The following is an 18,442-nucleotide window of genomic DNA, read 5'->3' as shown; positions in this document are numbered from 1 at the left end:
TATGCCTCAGTTTCCCTATCTGTAAAATGGGGATTGTGATACTGAACTCCATTGAAAAACATTTTGAGATCGACTGATGAAAAGCTCTATGCAAGAGCTTGGTAGTACTATTATTATATGTGTGCAATTCCATTGACTTTAGGAGGTTTTATGGGTGTAAATGAAGGCAGAATTAGCCCTCGGTGTCTTTTTGGCCCTACATTCTGTAATGACACCTGTGCATATGGGATGAGATTGTGATTGCTTTAGGCATATGTGCTTCTTTCCTTGGAGTGCACAAGGAAAGCAAGATCCAGCCCCTTTATAAGTAATGCTATTGGACAAAGGAACAGCTAAATTCTTCCCCCGACCCCTGCCCCACAACAAATAGACTAGACTCCACCCCTTCTGCAGAGTTCTTGGAAACCACTTACCCAAGTTTGAGCCAGGGAGTGATGAAAGGCTGGTATTGCAAGTGTAGTAGAGGTTGTGGTGGTTGTCTGAGGAACATGGTAATTGTGTTAGTAGAGACGTGTCTCTCTGGAAGGAGTAGAGCAGGGGTAGGCAACCTCTGGCACGTGTGCCGAAGGCGGCACGCGAGCTGATTTTCAGTGGCACTCACACTGCCCGGGTCCTGGCCACCAGTCCTGGGGCTCTGCATTTTAATTTAATTTTAAATGAAGCTTCTTAAACATTTTAAAAACCTTATTTACTTTACATACAACAATACTTTAGTTATATATTATAGACTTATAGGAAGAGACCTTCTAAAAATGTTAAAATGTATTACTGGCATGCGAAACCTTAAATTAGAATGAATAAATGAAGACTCGGCACACCACTGCCGAAAGGTTGCCAACCCCTGGAGTAGTGATTAGGTGGCTTCATGTTCTATCTGTCTTTTTGCTTTTGAAGCTTTGTGTCATGTATGTTACATGTACAGCAACCTAAATTGAGCCTCCGTCAATATTTTGTATATGAGTTTCACATTGATTTTTAGTTCCAGAAAAAAATCTCTTTTGTACGGCGTCTATCACAATAGGATCCTGGTCCAGGACTAGTGCTCCTAAGCCCTATGGTAATACAAATACTAAATAAACAATAACACAGCAGTGGTTCCTCCTTTTATGAACTACAGTTTCTCATCTACACTAGAAAGTTGTACTGCTCTAACGACACTCATATAGTTAATGCAATACACCCTCACGAGTGTGGATTCACAGTTACGCTGGTATGAATGGGCTTATATGGGTATAGCCTGTACCCATATGGGATTGGGAATAAGCTATCCTGGTACAAGGCAGCTTTTTACCAGTGTAACTGTGCCCATGCTAGTGGTTGTACTGGTATAACTATTTCAAATTTAAAAAAAAATTATACCTCTGGCAAAACTATTTATAGGCATACAAAAATTGTGTGTGCCTGTGTATCAGGCTTTTGGGAAGGCATTCTCCATCTGAACAGCCTGGGCACTTTCCCAAAAATCCCAATCTTTGTCAAAGAAGTCACTGGTATCTGGCAAATAAAACACTTTCCCCCGGCCATAAGAGCCAGAAACATAATTTGGGGTTTAAATGAAAACTTAGGTTCTGGAGCATCCATTCAACATTAAAAATATTTTACAATTATCACTGCAATAGCCACATGTTACCAAGCAACTGTCTTGCCCAAAAGAAATAGTTAACTTTTAAACCAGCACCATATTCATGGTTTTACAAACTTTTAAATATTTTTTTTGCAAGTGAAATGCCGCATTTTATGGGATTATCTATAATTATTAGCCAAAAAGCTCAGAAAACAGCCACATTCACCCCATATTTATAAGTTTTGCAGAAGTTTGTCAGATCAAGACAGATAAAGTAAACATGACAAATGTAATTTTGTAGTTCTTAATACCGTTAATCCTTAAAGCATGGAACCAGGAAACCCTTATTCGTAGTGATATTTGAAACCTGTAAGCAATATCGTGTTTCTAATGCTGATTTTCTTTTTATTTCACAAAGAAAACAGTATCAAGGCCCTTTTTCCTGGAATATTACTTGAGGCTATTCAGAAAAAAAAAATACAACAGGAAATTTGGCTCTTTAGACCTAATAATGGTCTCCTTATTGAACAGAGACTTGCTTTTTTGTTAAACAGATTTTCTTATGAAAGGGTTAGAAGTGAATAAACGACAAGTTCAGGCTCATCTGATTTCTTTTGATTTATGCTGACCTTGAGAGAGAGAGAGGTCATGCTGTTGGCAGGCAATAAGAACTAATCTGTTACTAACTGAGTAATTAAAAGTGAGGCCTTATATATTTTTGTAGTGAGTTGACAGCATTTTCCATCCCTATGTCATACTGTTGCTCTAATCAACATGGTCATGGTATTTAACGCCAAATGACAAGTTTATAAGAAGTCACATGACAAACCCTGAAATGTGCTGTTCTTTCATCAGATGAATAGTCTGACTATATTGTCAATGGGGGAAAGACTTCAATAAAAATTGTCAGCTTGATGGGTACAGTTAAGAATACTAAACTTTTCTAATGAATTGGAGGAGATACAGTTGGTAAAAAAGGAGAGCTGTGTTTAGTACAGATTCACAGTTTTGGCAGACAAACCTTTGTGGGCTTCTGTTGTTTAACTGTTATGACTTATGAGTGCTTGATTCTGACATTTGATGCAACAGTATCCTCTGACTTCTAATAAAGTTGTTCTTTTCTGTAGCGCCAAATATCCTGTAAAATAGCACAGTTTTCAAGACATGCTGGCAGCTTGGTGCCTGAGATCAGAATCATGCCCCATGTTTGATTCAGGGCTTCAATCCTGCAAGGTACGGAAGTGACAACTCTGACCCCAATCCAGCAAAGGTCTTAATCAGCTGCTTAACTTTAAGCATGTGAGTAGTCTGACTTCAAAAGCACTATTTGCATGTTGCAAGCTAAGCATGTGCTTAAATGCATTTCTAACTAAGGGCCAGATTGCTCACTCAGCCCCTTGCAGGGTTAAGCCCCAAAAGCACAGGCTTTTCTGTAAAATAGCTCCCATATATAATGAGGACTATAAGATTTGAAAACACTGCGGGAAATAAGTTAGGATTCAAAGTCACACCTCCTATATGTAGATGTTGGCACACACTCTTCAAGGTGATCTGTCTCAGAAAGACGGATAAAATTCTTCCAGCTCTTAGCCCTTAGAGACAAACATTTTGTCTCCCCCTGTCAGGCATCTCTCCTCTCTTAGCAGAGAAACCACTGTGAGAAAAGACTTCAGCAGGGATATAGATTAAACTGAGAAACCTGTGAGCATCACTGTCACATCTGGAATGTCCTCCCCTGTCCATCAAAGAAATAGCACAATTATTTTCACAGATGTCCCTTGTGGTTTGAAAAATATAAACTGGGACACTGCTGCCTTGATTCTTTTTTATTTGATTTTACTCCCAAGGGTCTCTAGTTACAGTGCCTCCATCTAAATTTCTAGACATCTGCTGTGCTACAAACCATTCTCTCAGCCAAAAGTGCCTACAAACCACTCCTTCTGTTATCCATTGTTTGTTCTTTATGGCACATAAGTTTCAGTAGCTGATATCAAATCTACAAATACATGTGATGGCAATGTGGCAGGGATTACTTTCAGGAAGAATTTGGACAACTTCCACCTTTTCATGTTCTCTGTATGTATAAATATCTTCTTTCTGTGTGTTCCATTCTATGCATCCGATGAAGTAGGCTATAGCCCACGAAAGCTTATGCTCAAATAAATTTGTTAGTCTCTAGGGTGCCACAAGTACTCCTGTTCTTTTTGTCAGGAAGAAGATACCTTCTATCTTCTGCAGAAGGTGACAGCACAATCCCCTACCTATGCGTGTGTTTGCTTGGCACCTAAGCTATCATGAAACAGTCTGGAACTATTTGGGAATGGGCAATTCTGCCTAACAGATGGCCGTGTGTAAAGACAGGCAAGAGACCATGTATAAGCATCACATGTTTGTTGGGGGCATAAGTCCTAGCAAGAAATGTCTAAATGGACTCTGCTCTGAGCCTTCTGATCTATGACTAGCAGATATGTCCTTTCTAATTCAACTTTGGAAAAATTAACTTCCAAAATGTTTTTTTTTTTTTAAAAGTGTCTGCAGCTCTTTGAGAAGGGATTTTGTCTTTGGTTTTAGGGTGGTTATGTTATATTATTTATTTATTTATTGTGCTCAAGAGAAAGACATAGCAATGTGGCGCAGGGGGCTTGAAAAAGGTGTTCTATTAGAATGGCCATCCCCTTTTGCATTTCCTAGTGAGACACCTGGACCCCGGCCAGCTTTCCGCAGAGTAGGTTGGCAGGGTACTGGGACAGGTTACACAGCTGTCTGCTGCCTTCCATGGACTCCTGCATGCATAATGTTCCTGCTGGATAAAGCCATTAGAGTCCAAATTACAGAAAACGCAGGGTTTTGTTTCATAGCTTTTATTTGTTGTTCCATTTCCTGTTTCATTCCTACTTAACCTCTGCTCTCTCTAGTTCAAAAATAGTATCCATGTGAATTTGGAAATGAACTTCATATGGATGAGAATGAGTTGTAAAATGTAATATGTACTCTATCTTATATTGTGTATTTCTTTAAAACAATAACCCCTAATTATGGTTTACTAAATTGGAGGATTTTATTCATCTAGGGTTCTTTAATAATAGTTCACTCCCCCCTCTCCAATATCTCCTCATGTACAGATTTCTCCTTCTGAGTGCATCAAGAGTCAAGTTTTTAAGCTCTTTGGGGGCAGGGATTGTCTTTTCAGTATGTGTGCATACAGGGCCTAACACGTTGGTGCCTGGTCCCTGATTGGGGCTACTGGGCACTACTGCAGTGCAAATAAATATACTGTTTAGATGGCCCACCTACAGTGACAAAGGTCATCATGAGCTAGGACACCCCTTAAGGAAGTAGGAAAAGTGTCTTTCAAAAGCTGAGGTATTTGAGGGAAATAAGTGAAAGGAGGATCCTGGCTTGGTGAATCTCTTTAACTTTGGCCCCAGGTTTTTAAAGGCATTTAGGTGTCTAACTCCCACTGAAACCAATGGGAGTTAAATGACTAAATGTCTTTAAAAATCTTTAAAAATTTAAAAGGAATTTTGTCAGTCAAGAGCCACAATCCCATTGACAGTCAGTTGCTAACAGCACACTAAGTGAGTTTTATAACATGGGCCAGTGCCATTTTAATTTGGAGTGAAGTCCTACCCCGCAACAAGACTGTGACTAGAAGGTGATGGCCCATTGCACTACATCTGGTATTTCCTAGGAATGTTCTTCAGAATGTTATAACAATTGAACAAGTTTGCATTTGTTCTTTATTATTACATAATTTCCTCTTCTAAACCATGTATTATTAGAGAGCCTATTCTATCGGCTCAGCTATAAGCAGGAAGGACTCGAAATGTTGTGACAGAAAAGATTGTGTTATTTGTGATGTTTCCATACAAGTTCTTCCCCCTTGTGTGGCTTAATAAGGCGCACAGACTTTTAGACATTGAACTGAACTGCTGGATCTTCTGATATTCAGCCAACAATTAGTTCCCCGATGATCAATTAAAATGATTGACAGTAGCATTAAGATTAAATCTTACCACCCATAGACTTGGGGACAAGATTCAAGATCTGAACATCTGTGCTTATCTGTGGTTGGCCACTGAACTTTTCCAGTACTCTAATATAGAGCAATGGCTAGAATTTTATTTTTTGGAGGGTTATAAAGTATTTGGATGAGTCTCTCTTTAATTTTTGGAAGGTTTGCCTCTGGTTTTCTTTAAGATTTTTGTTTGTTTGTTTAGCAATTCCTTTATGACAGCCTGGCATTCTTTATGACTAAATCCAAAAGAGCTATTGAGATTGTTTCCAGAATTTACTAATCTATTCTGAAGCAATTTCTTTCCAAAAGGTAAAAGAGACTTCAAGTTATTCCAACAGGAAGAAGGTAGCTGAGATCTGGAAGCCATTTCTGGAACATTCTGCAAGAAAAATAGGCACTGGTAACTGTATGTCTTAAATGAGTAATTTGTTTTGGAGAAAGGCTTTTGAGATTGATGTTTTTGAGATATGAACCTGAAATGACTGTTTCCTCTGAGTAATAGTGGAAGTTGTTCTGTCTAGGCAGAGGAATTGCTGGTATTCTAGTTTTACATTGTGGAAAGGATCATGACAAGTGTAAGAAATGGAATATCTTGCAAGATTTTCAATTTGCTTGGCATGTGAGACAGCACCATTGCCAAAAAGATTTTTCCCATTAAATTCATTTGGAAAATATATCCACCTCATATTGGTGGTCTCTGTTCTATTTTTTTTCACCATCTACTCTGCTGAGATTCCTATATTTGTATTTACATTATCTGCATTCCACTTATTGTATCCCAGGAAATTTAAAAATCCAACACAATACCTTAACCACATAATTCCTTTCAAGTCTTCAATGCTACAGAATAGGTTACTGGTCGTCTTCACTAGCTATTTCATTTTGCACCAGATATGGGATTTCTCTGCTTAACATGTTGGGTCTTGAGAGAGTGCTTTGATTTATTGCTTGTTTACACATAGTTACACCCATATTAGAGAATGTGGTCAGAGCCCTTTCTGGAGCAATGGAAACGGCATCACAAAATAGGAGTATCAGCAACATCAGTTTGTGGGATAATACTTTCAAGACCAGCAAAGGAACAAAACCGAGGGAGCTGATAAGATGGGGGTAAGTCTTTATTATCCTCATTTTACAGGTAGGGAAACTGAAGCACAAAGCAATATGGTGTTTTATCCCAGGTCATGGAAGAATTCAGTGACAGAGCCAAGAATAAAATCAATGTCTTCTAACTCCAGGTTCTGTGCTTTTGCCATATCATTGTCCCTTTATTTTCTTTACTTTGTGAGGAATGGAGAATCCTAAGGTAAAAATGCACACTTCCCTGTAAACTGCCTTTCATACTGGACCCTGCTTTGTAAAAACATTGTTAGAGCTGGTTGGAAAAAAGATGGGTACATTTCTTGAAAATCTCATAAAAAATCCTGCCCTGCCTCCAGTCCATCTCTAATCATCGTACAGTTCAGGAGGTTATTTATACATCAATGAATAAGAAGCAAACTTTTAACTGCCTCGAATTAACTTGGCAACTCAATCTTTTATAATAAAAACAAAGTATTTCTCTGTCCGGAGCTGAAATCCACCCTAAATTTTGCATTCTGGCAAACCCTGCAGTGACAGCAATTTTTGGATCTCTTGGTAATGATGACTATGCACTCACATATAAAAGTAAATCTGTGGCTGTGAAAGTACATTCTAATGACCAGGGACTTCAGCGGATGGGAACTGTGCAGTTAATTTCAAATTTTGTGCTGCAGATGTTAATCAGTCGGTATCCATTTTAAACATCCTGAGAGAGAATGAACTATTCCTACAACTGAATAATCATCTGTCCTTTTAATTATTTGCTTAGTTTCCCATTTAAGTTCATACAATATATTTCTGAAAAGGAGGAGGATGGGAATTTGGCAGTATCATGTCATCTAGCCTGTTGGCCTCAGTTTTTAGTTTACTGTATGTCTCACAGCTCATTTAGTAGGGTGTTACCCTGACAATACTTAAGTGGCAGGCAGAGCTGAATACAGATGAACTGCAGAGCTATTGGTGTTTTTTGTGTTCTCACTTTCCTAATTTTAAATATGGTCTTAATAATTGTGATCAGTGTAGACAGTGCAATTTCGTTAGTTCATGGATGGCAGTCAGAGATATGAATGCCAAGCTTAGTTGTGGAAGATTTTTTCCAGCAGCAGCATGTGGCTCTCTTTGGCAGACTCCTCCCAACCATTTTGCTGACAGCTGCTAAGTAGCCTCTGGATCTGTTATGTGGGAAGACTACTGAGGGGCTTCTGATCTACATATTTCTCTGGAAACAGTTTTAGTGAGCTACCTTTTGATTCTGCAAATGTTCATTTGTTCTGTATTTATCCATTTGGTTCCAAACCCCACATAAATCTGTGACTGCATACTGATCCTTTTATAGCTGAAAGGGCAATTTTATGGACTAGAATTCCATGCTGATATTTCTTTGCCCCACCCAGTACATTTCTCACATGTACATCATCATTTCTCTGAGAATCAGAAAGTAGTTTCCCTCCTCACAGGAATAAATCATGCACAACATAATCTAATTATGGGTTAGATTCTGGCTGCCCTGTGCACCAGATTAAGGCTGCAGAATGCTCCTTTTCCATCCACTGAGATCATGTGGGAAGCAACCAGAAATGAGGGACAACCAGACAGGTTGAGGGAATGACCAGGGCTTTTCTCTTTCCCATGCCAGTGCTGAGCTGAACACTCATGATGGCACTGCACCTTTTAAAAGTTGTACTTGTGATTTCATTTGAGTACACTTCCTCCAGCACCCTGGAGGTGTCCTGTCTCTCTCTGCCTTCTCCACAATACAGAACACCTCTGACCCTTACTGTCCAAGCATATCCACTTCTTTGAAGGACTGCTGCCAATGAAGTAAGTATGTAAGTATATCTCCTATTTCCTCTTGGCAACCAGATGCTTTACATGCGGTGCCTGTATTTATACTTAAACGAGAAATTCTGTCCAAAGATCTCAAAGTGCTTTAGAAACACAAGTGAATTAAACCTCAAAAAATCCTTGTGATTTAGGGAATTATCCCAGTTTTACATATGAGGAATCTGAGATGCTGTGAAGGCAAGAAGTCCATATGGAGCCAGGAACAGAATCTGACACTTTGAGAATAAACATCTCACTATAAGTTGCATTGTACACATGCCCATCCCTGCAACTTGCTGTCACTCTCTATTTTAGAATGGGTGCATTGGAATGCCTAGTAGTAGACTTCATATTGTGTTTATTGACCATAGCATTGTGGACAAACTTATTGCCATCAGCACACAGCCTCATTGTGACTTCCTCTGTTTACAGACTGGCATATTCTGTGCTATTTGTGTAGTCTTGATTCAATGACGTTCAGTAGTTCCTCTATGGACAATAAAGAGCTCCTAAAAGTGCTTAAAATCGTCATCCAAGATATGAACTCACCAGACGTGGTCTCAACAATGACCTTTGATAGACACCTTGGGCCACATTTTGCACCGAGTTACATTCATGCAGCCCCTTTGAAGTCAAAGGGGATGCATGGTTGTAACTGAGAGCAGAATTTGATCCCAAACACTTTGTTTTTTTATTTGAAATTGTATACTTCCCAAGTGCAAGGTGTGAGTAGGGTTTTCTGCCATCTCACTCCTTTGCCAATGTATGGAAAAGTACGGCATAGGTTGTGTTGTCCAAAGTACATAACTGATTCTCAAAATACTAAGGAAAAATAGGGTTTCTTTAACATACTGGCACCATGTCAGAAATTGCTGTACCTCTGAGACAAATGCATTGTCAAGGTCTGAGTGAAGCTGTCTAATGCCATCCAGGAATTATTGCTATTCACATGTTCCTGGGGCAGGCTTTCTATGTTAGCATGATGAAAATATCGGAGTTTTACTGGTTTTTTAAAATATTTATTTATTTATTTGTGGCTTCTAATGAGTTTCAGACACATAGGCACCAAAGAGCAAACTTGTTGTGTCTTCCATCTGCCAAGATATGGGAGTTCTTATCAATAGCCTGCTGTAGAAGGGACTTCCAAAATATGGCTGTGTGATTGCCTTTAAAAACGTTGCCCTTAGAGTTTCTGGTCTCCTGGTTATGTTTTTTAGGATTCTCAGGTTACCTTCCTAACCATTTTTTTGCTGCCCCGTGTCAAGATATCGATGCCAACAACAGAGCCTTGTCTTTAAAATTAAGTAGGTGCAGTATCTCTGTGAAGTGCTAAGATTAATCTCTCAGGGTGCACTAGACAGTGTAGATTGTTAAGATTTCTCTTGTGGCAAAATAACATGAAGGGAACCTAGTCATCAAGCTGCCAGTTGTGTCTTTAGGTCTGAATTTTTCTTCCAGCAGCCTGTCTAGACAGGAGTACTGTGCCTCCTTATCTGCTTTGAATCGGTGACTGCAAATGTTATGCAGATACTATAGCTACAGGGTGAGGTGACCACAGCGCAGCACAGTACATTACAGTACAAATGTTCTACAGTTTGGAACCAATGGAGCATTATGTAAATTTGCAGTCCCTGCATAATAGCACTTTTTCTGGGTAATTCGGAATCTTTCAACGCTATTTTTCCACCTAATTGCTGCAGTTCACAGGTCTGCCTGGAGACCAGGAGTGCATGCAAAGCCAAGTTACTGCACTTAATTATGTAGAGCCCGATCCTGAAAGCCTTCCTCACATCAGTAGTCCCACGGAAGTCAATGGGATTGCCTGAATCAGTACAGGTTTCCAGGGTTGGCCCTTTACAGTGTAAAAATCAGAGGGTCGTAGTCTAACCTTGTTGTTCCCTGGGTGAAGAACCTTGTGCTCCATTCTCCAGCTGGACTTTTGCCTACTCAATTCCTGACATCAGAAAATCCAAGGCTATGAGATTTCATAACTTCCAGGCCCAGACTGAAGTAGGTAAATATGTTGCTTTTAAACAGACCCCTCATTGGTTGGAATGCCTGGAGCCTGTTGCATTGTATCCACACACAACAGCTGCGTCAGCTGTATTGATTGACTGTAGTAGTCAGCTGCAACATGCGGGAAGAGACCTTTAGTTCCTGTCCGGTTGCAGTAGTGTTACCTACATTGATTTCTCTGCAATGTGAGCAGAAAGACACAAGTATTGGAGCTCACATTCAGAAATTACCCCCAAAGCCCCTGCTCCTGTCAACGATGCTGGGTACTGTGTGGTATGTATTTCAGGAATCCCAAGATGCACTGGTACAAATGCTGTTGTAAGGTGAACTCATTGTGTTGAGGTACCAAAATGGGTTCTGTCTGAAAGAGTGTTGCTGTGTGCTTGCACTAAACTGTTGCAAAAACAAGCTGTGCAGAAAACCACTTCATGCAAAAGTGTCCCTGCAGGTCTTCTCTCTTGGAGTTGAGTCCTGAAAGGTGCTGAGCACCACACTGAGAGCACTCAGCACCTGCCAGAAGTGCTCAAAATCTTTAGGAATCAGGTCCTTAGCATGGGCACATCCTTCAGATACTACCTTTCATGCAGTGATGTATTTTGACAGACAACAGTATGGGGTCTATATATCACAGACTAAAACAATGTTACAAGATTAGTGGCAAACACTGAAATCAAGACATTGAAAGTTTTAAGGTGATATAAGACAACACAAAACCATCTGTAAGAGGCAACTACTGTGGTTACTATGGCAACCAGCAGGAGAAAAAATATTGGAAACAATTTTGTTTTTGCAATGCCATGGGGATTAAAAAAGTAAGCAAGCAATAAAGTGGGAAGCTACTGCTACGGTGATAGCAGTGTGGGAGTGAAAAACAATGGTTTAAATATGTATTATCTAGTAATTAGGTAAAATTACTGCCCTCAAATATAGTGAGGTCACAGCTGTATGTTCCTTGCATTGATTTTGATAATACACATCTGCACACACAAAAACGTCCAAGGCACAACCTATTTTACAAATAATCAGTTTGCTAAATCATTACAATATTAAGGATGAAGGAAACCCCACAAGATAGGCAACAATCAAAGACAGGTAAGAGAAATTGAACAAGGGCCTAGAGTAACACCATTAAGCTATTGCATGTAAACATCATCAGATGTCTTAAGACTAGTCTTAAAAGCACATTAAAGTGGGTTCAGCATTATTTCCCAGGGTCTCAACACCTAGAACTACTAAGATCTTACACATAGCTTCCCTTAATGTGGCAGAGAAGAAGAATGCTTAGTAGAGGGAAATAATACCTGGAGGATGGAAAGAGAGGCAATCAATGACAAGTGTGGAAAGAAGTAAGATGTGTTAACGGTTGTAGCACAAGACTGGAAGTCAGGAGTCTTGTGATTAAAGGTAGTGACAAAACTCCTATTGACATCAGTAGGGCCAGGATTTCACCCTAGGGTTCTTTCCCCCACTGTATTAACTTGCTATGTCCAGTCCTGACAACAGTTTCTCATGTGTGCGTATGTATGTGTGTGTGTGTGCACGCCTACACTTAATCTTGAGGAAATCACCTAACTTCCATGTGGCTCACTTTTTTCCAATTGTGTGTTGTTGTTTTTAATTACAAGTACTTTCCACACAAGGAATTTTTTAAGATTAATTAATGATGGTAAAGTGCTTGGAAATTCTTGAAAAAAAGGTGCGATAAGGCATACTATCAGTGACCAACAAGCAATCCAGATGGTTAATAGTAAAGCATGATTTTCTAGGCACCATCTGAAGAAACAATGTTGTAGCGAAGTTTGCCGCACATTTAAAGAATACTATATCACCAGTATGAAAAGTTGGAGCGCTTACTTCAGAACACACCACATATAACTAAGGACTATGTGGTATAAAGTACACCTGCATTAATGGAGGGAAAACAAGCAGAGAACAGAACCTCTTTGAAAACCCATTTGGGATTACTATTACAATCTGGTTGTTGCCTAAAATTATATTTCCCAAAGGCATCATATTTGTTGAGTCTGCATGGCTGTAAATGGGAACGCAGCAGGAAAGAATGTTGATATTTTGTAACTCTCAGCAGCTCACGCGGCCAAGAAAATAACTGCACAGAAAGGAAGAGAAACATCTAAATTGTTTTTCAAGATCTGCCCCCAAGACTAGAGCAGGTTGGGATTAACATGGCCCTACCCCAGTGGTGCAAGTAGAAATCATTTCTTGCCAGTACGCTGTACTCATGGGAGGGACATAAAGGTGGGGCACGTGACCTCCCCACGTGACTCCTCCCTGCCCACCCAGCCTGGGGCCCCTGCACGCTCCCCGTCCCCTCCCCGTGATCCACATCCATCCCACGTTACCGGGGGGGGCTCTGTCTTCCTCCCGCTGCACTGGAGACTTCTGCTGGACAGACCCTAGGAAGGAGGACTCAGGAGACGCAGCTGCGTGGTAGGGCTGAGGGTGGAGTTGGGGGCGGTACAACAGCTGTGCTGGAGGAGCTGCCAGCATGGGGCTGCCCGTTGGCCCCATGTTCTGCTCCTTTCCCTGCTGCCATTCCAGGGAGAGCCCTGAACTGCAGGGCTCTCCAGAGAACCACAGCGGGGAAAGGAGCAGAACATCAGCAGCTCCTCTGGCACGGCTGCTGTACCGCCCCCAGCCCCTGCCCGTCCACAGAGCTGCGTCTCCGCCGTCTGTACAGCAGCCCCGCCGGAGGTGGTTCCCAGCGGGGAAAGGAACAGAACACAGGCAGCTCCTCCAGCGGCTGTACCCCCTGCAGCCCTGTCCTCCGGCAGGGTTACTGAACAGACGGAGGAGACACGGCTTCGTGGAAGGGTTGGGCGGGGCTGGGGGTGGGCTCCTCCTCTGTCTTTCTGGTAAGTCGTACCAGCTATAAATATCTTACTGGTAAAGTGTACCGGACCGTACCACTGTCCTTGCACCACTGCCCTTCCCTATATAGCCCTGGAACTGGATGGAGCTCAGAATTGTGGGAAGGAACAAGGAAAATTATGGGTCAATTTCTGCTCAATTTGTTTTCCCTTTGACATCAGTGGGACTGCCTGTCTGAGCAAGGTGAGAAGGTTTTGAACTATGTATGCACACCCATATAGTGGATAGTAGCAAGCAAAGCACTTCCTCTTGAGCCAATTTATATAGAGTGTGAGTGTCTCTTATTCTCAAATAATTCCATCCCTTAAAGAAAATGAAGCTAGCTGCATCAGTGAATGATTTTGTGCGATGTTTGACAATTCTTTAAATAGATTCTGGGCATGGAATACATGCCGGTCAGGCAAAATGTTTCTTACCTGCAAATCCCTCTAAAAAAGGGGACAATCAGCTAAATATAAATTAAAATTTTACTAGGTCCTGACTCTTTGCATTTCTACATATAGTCAGAATGATAGCTTATTCACTTAGAGACCTGAATTAATTAGTCCAAGGTCTGACATTTTTTCCTACTCAGGAAAACAAAATAAAATGGTTCTCAAAGGATCTTTATTTAAAAAAAAAAATCAGTGTACTTACTCATAGCAGCACGAGTATAGAATTCCAGCATGGTGCCTGGGGAGTTACACATATGTTGTGTTTTCCCTGTCCTTTATAGACTGACTCATAGGCACACGCTTTCATATTACTTCCTGAGCACTACACTACTACTCTATTATATTCAAATTGTCACAGCTGGGGGAGGTGAAATGACAACGAGACAGAGCTGCAGACCCCATTCCTTAGCCTATGCTCCAAACTGTACCAGTAGATGGCATTATTTACATATCCACCACCGGGACGAATTTTCAAAAGTGACTTTTAATTGCGAGGACTTTAATTTTTTGATGCGCACTTTAAAACATTGAGGGCCTGATTTTTCAGAGGTTCTGAGTCCCCCATAGTTCCAGTGGTCTTCAGTTGGCATTGAGGACATAGATGGCCACTTGTGTCAGTGTTATGTGATAGGGTCTGGGACATAAAGACAAGTCTCTTGCCCATCACTCTTGTGTGTTGCATCTTTATTATAAGACCCCCAAAATTAGAGGCCACTTTTGAAAATTTGAACCCAAGTTGCCTCTTATCAATACATCACTCTCAAATGAAAATTATGACTCCCTTTTTTAATGTTATAGCAATTCCTGTTAAATCTGCTGAATAAACATTTTATACTATTTCTCAGTTACTGTAATTAAAAGTTATTGCTTTTACTTAATCCACTTGTAATTCACCTGTAGCCAGCACCCTAAGCATTGGGCAATGAAAAGGATGCAAAATATCTTTACAAGCTCTAAAAGACTTTTATCTGTCAAATGCAACGTAAGACATCAAGAGACATAGGCAACGGAGTGCCCCATAAAGGGATTATATCCCAACTAATGAGAGAGTTTAGCACCAACAGAAATGTGTAATTTGGAACCTATACGGAGCAGGTCACATTCACTGCTGTCACAAATGGGTGCAGCTCCATTGAAGTCTTGAGTAGCAATTAACTTGGCCCAGAATTACTATTCTGTATTTAACCTGTAACATAAACGTAAAAGAAAACAAAGCATTTGTCACACTGTTAACTTTGTAATGGATTCAAATACATAAGCATGAGGATTGAGCTAGGCAAACTTTCAGAGATTGAAATTGTGTCAGTGCTTCCTTGATGAAAGCTTTGGTGTAACAATTTACCCAAGATGAATTACATGGGAGCTATATTAAAATCAGTCACTTTCAGTGGTGTTGCATCAGGGATGAGTTTGCTCTGTATGTTGGTATTAATAATTCACAGACAAAGTAACACAATCTTTTAGGCAGGGACTACTAAATATGTCTACAGGAATAATGGGGTTTTAAACTCAAGCTCCATAATAATAATAGGTTTCATGTACTTTGAATCTGGAAAACAGATTCACCAGTAGATGGTGCAAATCTCTTGATGTGGCTTCAGAGTGTTGTGTAAGGAGTGTATTGAGTAAATAATAGTTTGATCTTGCATTAAAGTTTGCTTATTTATAGCTACTGAATTCATTAACTGAATGCTGATATTCAAATTATATTTTGTATTGTTCTTTGTCCAAGAATCAAAATATTTTATCCATCAATGCGTTAAGCCTTGGTTCTTTAAGTACTTGGCCTGGTCTCACACAGTCCTTACACAGGTAAAAGTCTCAACGCAATCAAAGGGTCCACTTCTGCCCTCAGTTACATGGTTTCAAACCTTACTGACTTGCCTAGGCAAAGACTGTGGGATGGATCCTGTTGTGTTTTATTTGTTGGTATAGGGGTTTGTTTCATTTTCAACACAGGAAAAGCAGATGCTTAAATCTTACATGCTGATTGATTAAAACACCAATTGATTAAAGGCTTGATCCAGTACTAGTGTCTTCAAATCCCCCTGATGTCAGCTGAGGGCATTCAACACTTTGCCGGAGTGCTCTGCACCTTGCTGCAGCAAGATCAAGCCCAAAATTCTTATCACAAACTGAAGAAACCAAAGAAGAGTAATTGAGACAAAACTCCCGCCTAACTCTCATCTCTCCCCTTCCACCCCCACGCCCCAAAAAACTAAGTAGACATGTTTTGCAGGGGGAGCTTAACCGGGTGGTTGGACAAATGCAATCCTTATCCCCCAGACCACAGCCACAATGCAGAGCAGCTGGGCAGTCATTCTGTGGCTGTTATTGCAACTCCTGGGCTGTACAGTAGCAGCAGCTGCAGCCAACTATGGTCCCTTCATCTGGGACATTTGACCAGAAGAGCCATATAGTTTTACAGACCTACCAGCCCCATCCCTGCCCTTTCTTGGGACTTGTCACTCCTCCCTGCTGCAGAGCAATGCAACACAGTCTGTCTGTCATTGTCATTTGTTCTTTTATATTACAGCTATGGCTTGGATTGGTTTTTGTCTCTCCTCCATGCTCTCTGCATCGTTTTCCCACTACCTGTTGACTGCGGAGCAGCACCATAATGATTCCATTGCATGACAGGCTTTGGGGGCCTTTGCAAGGACACACTTTGCCCCTAAAAGAACATGGTCTATATACATTTGTCACAAATGGAGACAATTTTACACAGAGAGAGACAAAGGTAAGAAAAGCAAAAAGACAGTCAGATGTGCAATTGGACCTGCTTTAAAGTTCATTGTGTCAGCCTGATGAAGGTTTAATTTGATTCTGTTACTCAGCGAAGAGATTCAAAATCAACCTAGCTGTCTTTTAAAAGATCAGAAATAATTGGATGACAGTTGCTAGGAGGACTGGATTCACACTACCTTGAAATAATGCTATTCTATTAATTGAAAGGCAGAACAGTGGTTAATTATCCATGGGAGAAAAGAAAATATTTCCCCCCCCCCCTTATAAATAAGGTTGCTAATACCTCTTGCGGTGAAGAGTTTGCGTAACTCAGACCCACATTTGCCCAGTTATAAACTTCCAAATGGCATGTTATTGTATGATAAAGGGGAAACCTAAAGAACCTCCACTTCCTATTAACTTCTGTAAGTCTGTGTCTAATGAAAATATTTGTACATCTAAGGGCAAGGTTTGCTCTCTGTTACACCCCAAGGAACTCAGTTGAAGTCAAGGGAGAATGCAAAGCAGTATTTGATCCATAATGTCTGAAGAGAAGAGTTAAGAGTCTCCTGTGAGAGACCTTTTCTTTTATCTTCAATCAAGTAGTGGAAATAGAGATGTGCAGGTGATCCTCTGTACACTCTGCATGCCACTGTGCAGTGCTCTAGCTGTTCTATTTGGAGCAATACAGTAGCGGAATTTGTAGGCAAAATGAGGGACTGCTCAGTGAATCTATTGCTATGTCTCCCATTACCCAGGTCTCCTACAAAGAGCACAGGGGTCAGTAATGTTTACAGCAGTCAGAGCTGTTTTGTTGGTGCTCTGTGGCTTTGGGAGGCTTACTTCAATTTTGAGGATTTGGCATTAAAAAATAGAACTTTTTAAAAAATGATGAAATGAGGAAAACTCAAATTTTTGGGGATAACAAAGTTGTTGAGGTAAAAGGCTCTGTGATGTGAGTACCTTGGGAGGTATCTAGATTACACTGGAACAAGCCTGTGTGTTGCTGTACTAATGTGAGCATGTACTGACAAATTTCCTCTGGGATCTTGTTTGGCTGCTGCTTTGAGATTGCAGCACAACAGTGATTATAAACACTTTAATAGACATGGTCCTAAACAGTATTGCAGTGACTAGATTTCAGGGGTGAGAAAAAAGCCCTCTCCTAGATACAAGCTATAGCTTCTACCTTACATCCTTGAAGCAGTTTGTGATCCTTTGGGAAGAAAGGTGATATGAAAGTCTAAATTACTAGTATAGTACTATATACAATGTGCATTTATAATATATACAATCCTACATTTGGGTAATGGAGATTTAACTATGGGGTCAGTCCTTCTGTGGTCAGAATCTGGATAAAGCGATTCATTTGTTCAATGCTGGCCTCATATAAAGAAAAGCACAGTTCATGTCCCACAAGGCTTAGGATGTAAAACACACCCCAGACAGATAACATTTGTCCTGAATGCTCATCAAAGCATTGTAATTATTTATTATTATTATTATTTATTGTCGGTTGTATAACCGCATTAATAACTGCACTGGCAGGCTTGGTGGAAGGCAGTGTGTATTAAGGGAGGGGTTTGAATGAAAAAGCTCGAGGCACAGGGAGAGTGAAGGGAGTGAGAAAAAGCAGTAGGAGGTAGTGGGAGTGGACGTGCAGGCAGGGCAGGCTTGTTCAGGGCTGGTAGAATTTCCCCTCACCTTTGCTACATTTCCCATACAAATGCAGACTCCTTAGTGTGGAGCACGAACGTCATTCCCCCCAGGCTGTGTCTAAAATCACCGGGTTTAGTCCTCCTCTGACACACGCTGGTGTAAACTGAATTGAGGGTGAACTCACTGAATCGGACACACTGGATGTTTCCCATGTCACCGGTGCTGAGC

The 18,442-nt window shown here is 40.7% G+C and overlaps 1 protein-coding gene across 7 annotated transcripts in view; it reads left to right on the top strand.

The window, feature by feature from the left end:
* LOC101931719 (alpha-1-antitrypsin-like) overlaps positions 1 to 18,442 on the top strand; it is a 191,957-nt gene that overhangs the window by 135,600 nt on the left and 37,915 nt on the right. For 3 of the 7 annotated variants that reach the window (XM_065593537.1, XM_065593535.1, XM_065593536.1), the window contains one exon: positions 16,365 to 16,568. The exons of 2 other annotated variants lie outside the window; for them this stretch is intronic. In XM_065593537.1, coding sequence (XP_065449609.1) covers positions 16,449 to 16,568 — 120 coding nt within the window. In that variant the 5' untranslated portion in view covers positions 16,365 to 16,448. Of the gene's footprint in view, positions 1 to 6,551; positions 6,693 to 16,364; positions 16,569 to 18,442 lie in introns of those variants that run through there. 2 more of the 7 variants (XM_042858667.2, XM_024103180.3) reach the window with 2 other exon arrangements.

The sequence above is a fragment of the Chrysemys picta genome, chromosome 4 (genome assembly GCF_011386835.1).
Source record: "Chrysemys picta bellii isolate R12L10 chromosome 4, ASM1138683v2, whole genome shotgun sequence".
In the NCBI taxonomy this organism is placed as follows: domain Eukaryota; kingdom Metazoa; phylum Chordata; order Testudines; family Emydidae; genus Chrysemys; species Chrysemys picta.
The sequence above is the reverse complement of the archived record's forward strand: the minus strand, read 5'-3'. Positions and strand labels throughout refer to the sequence as shown.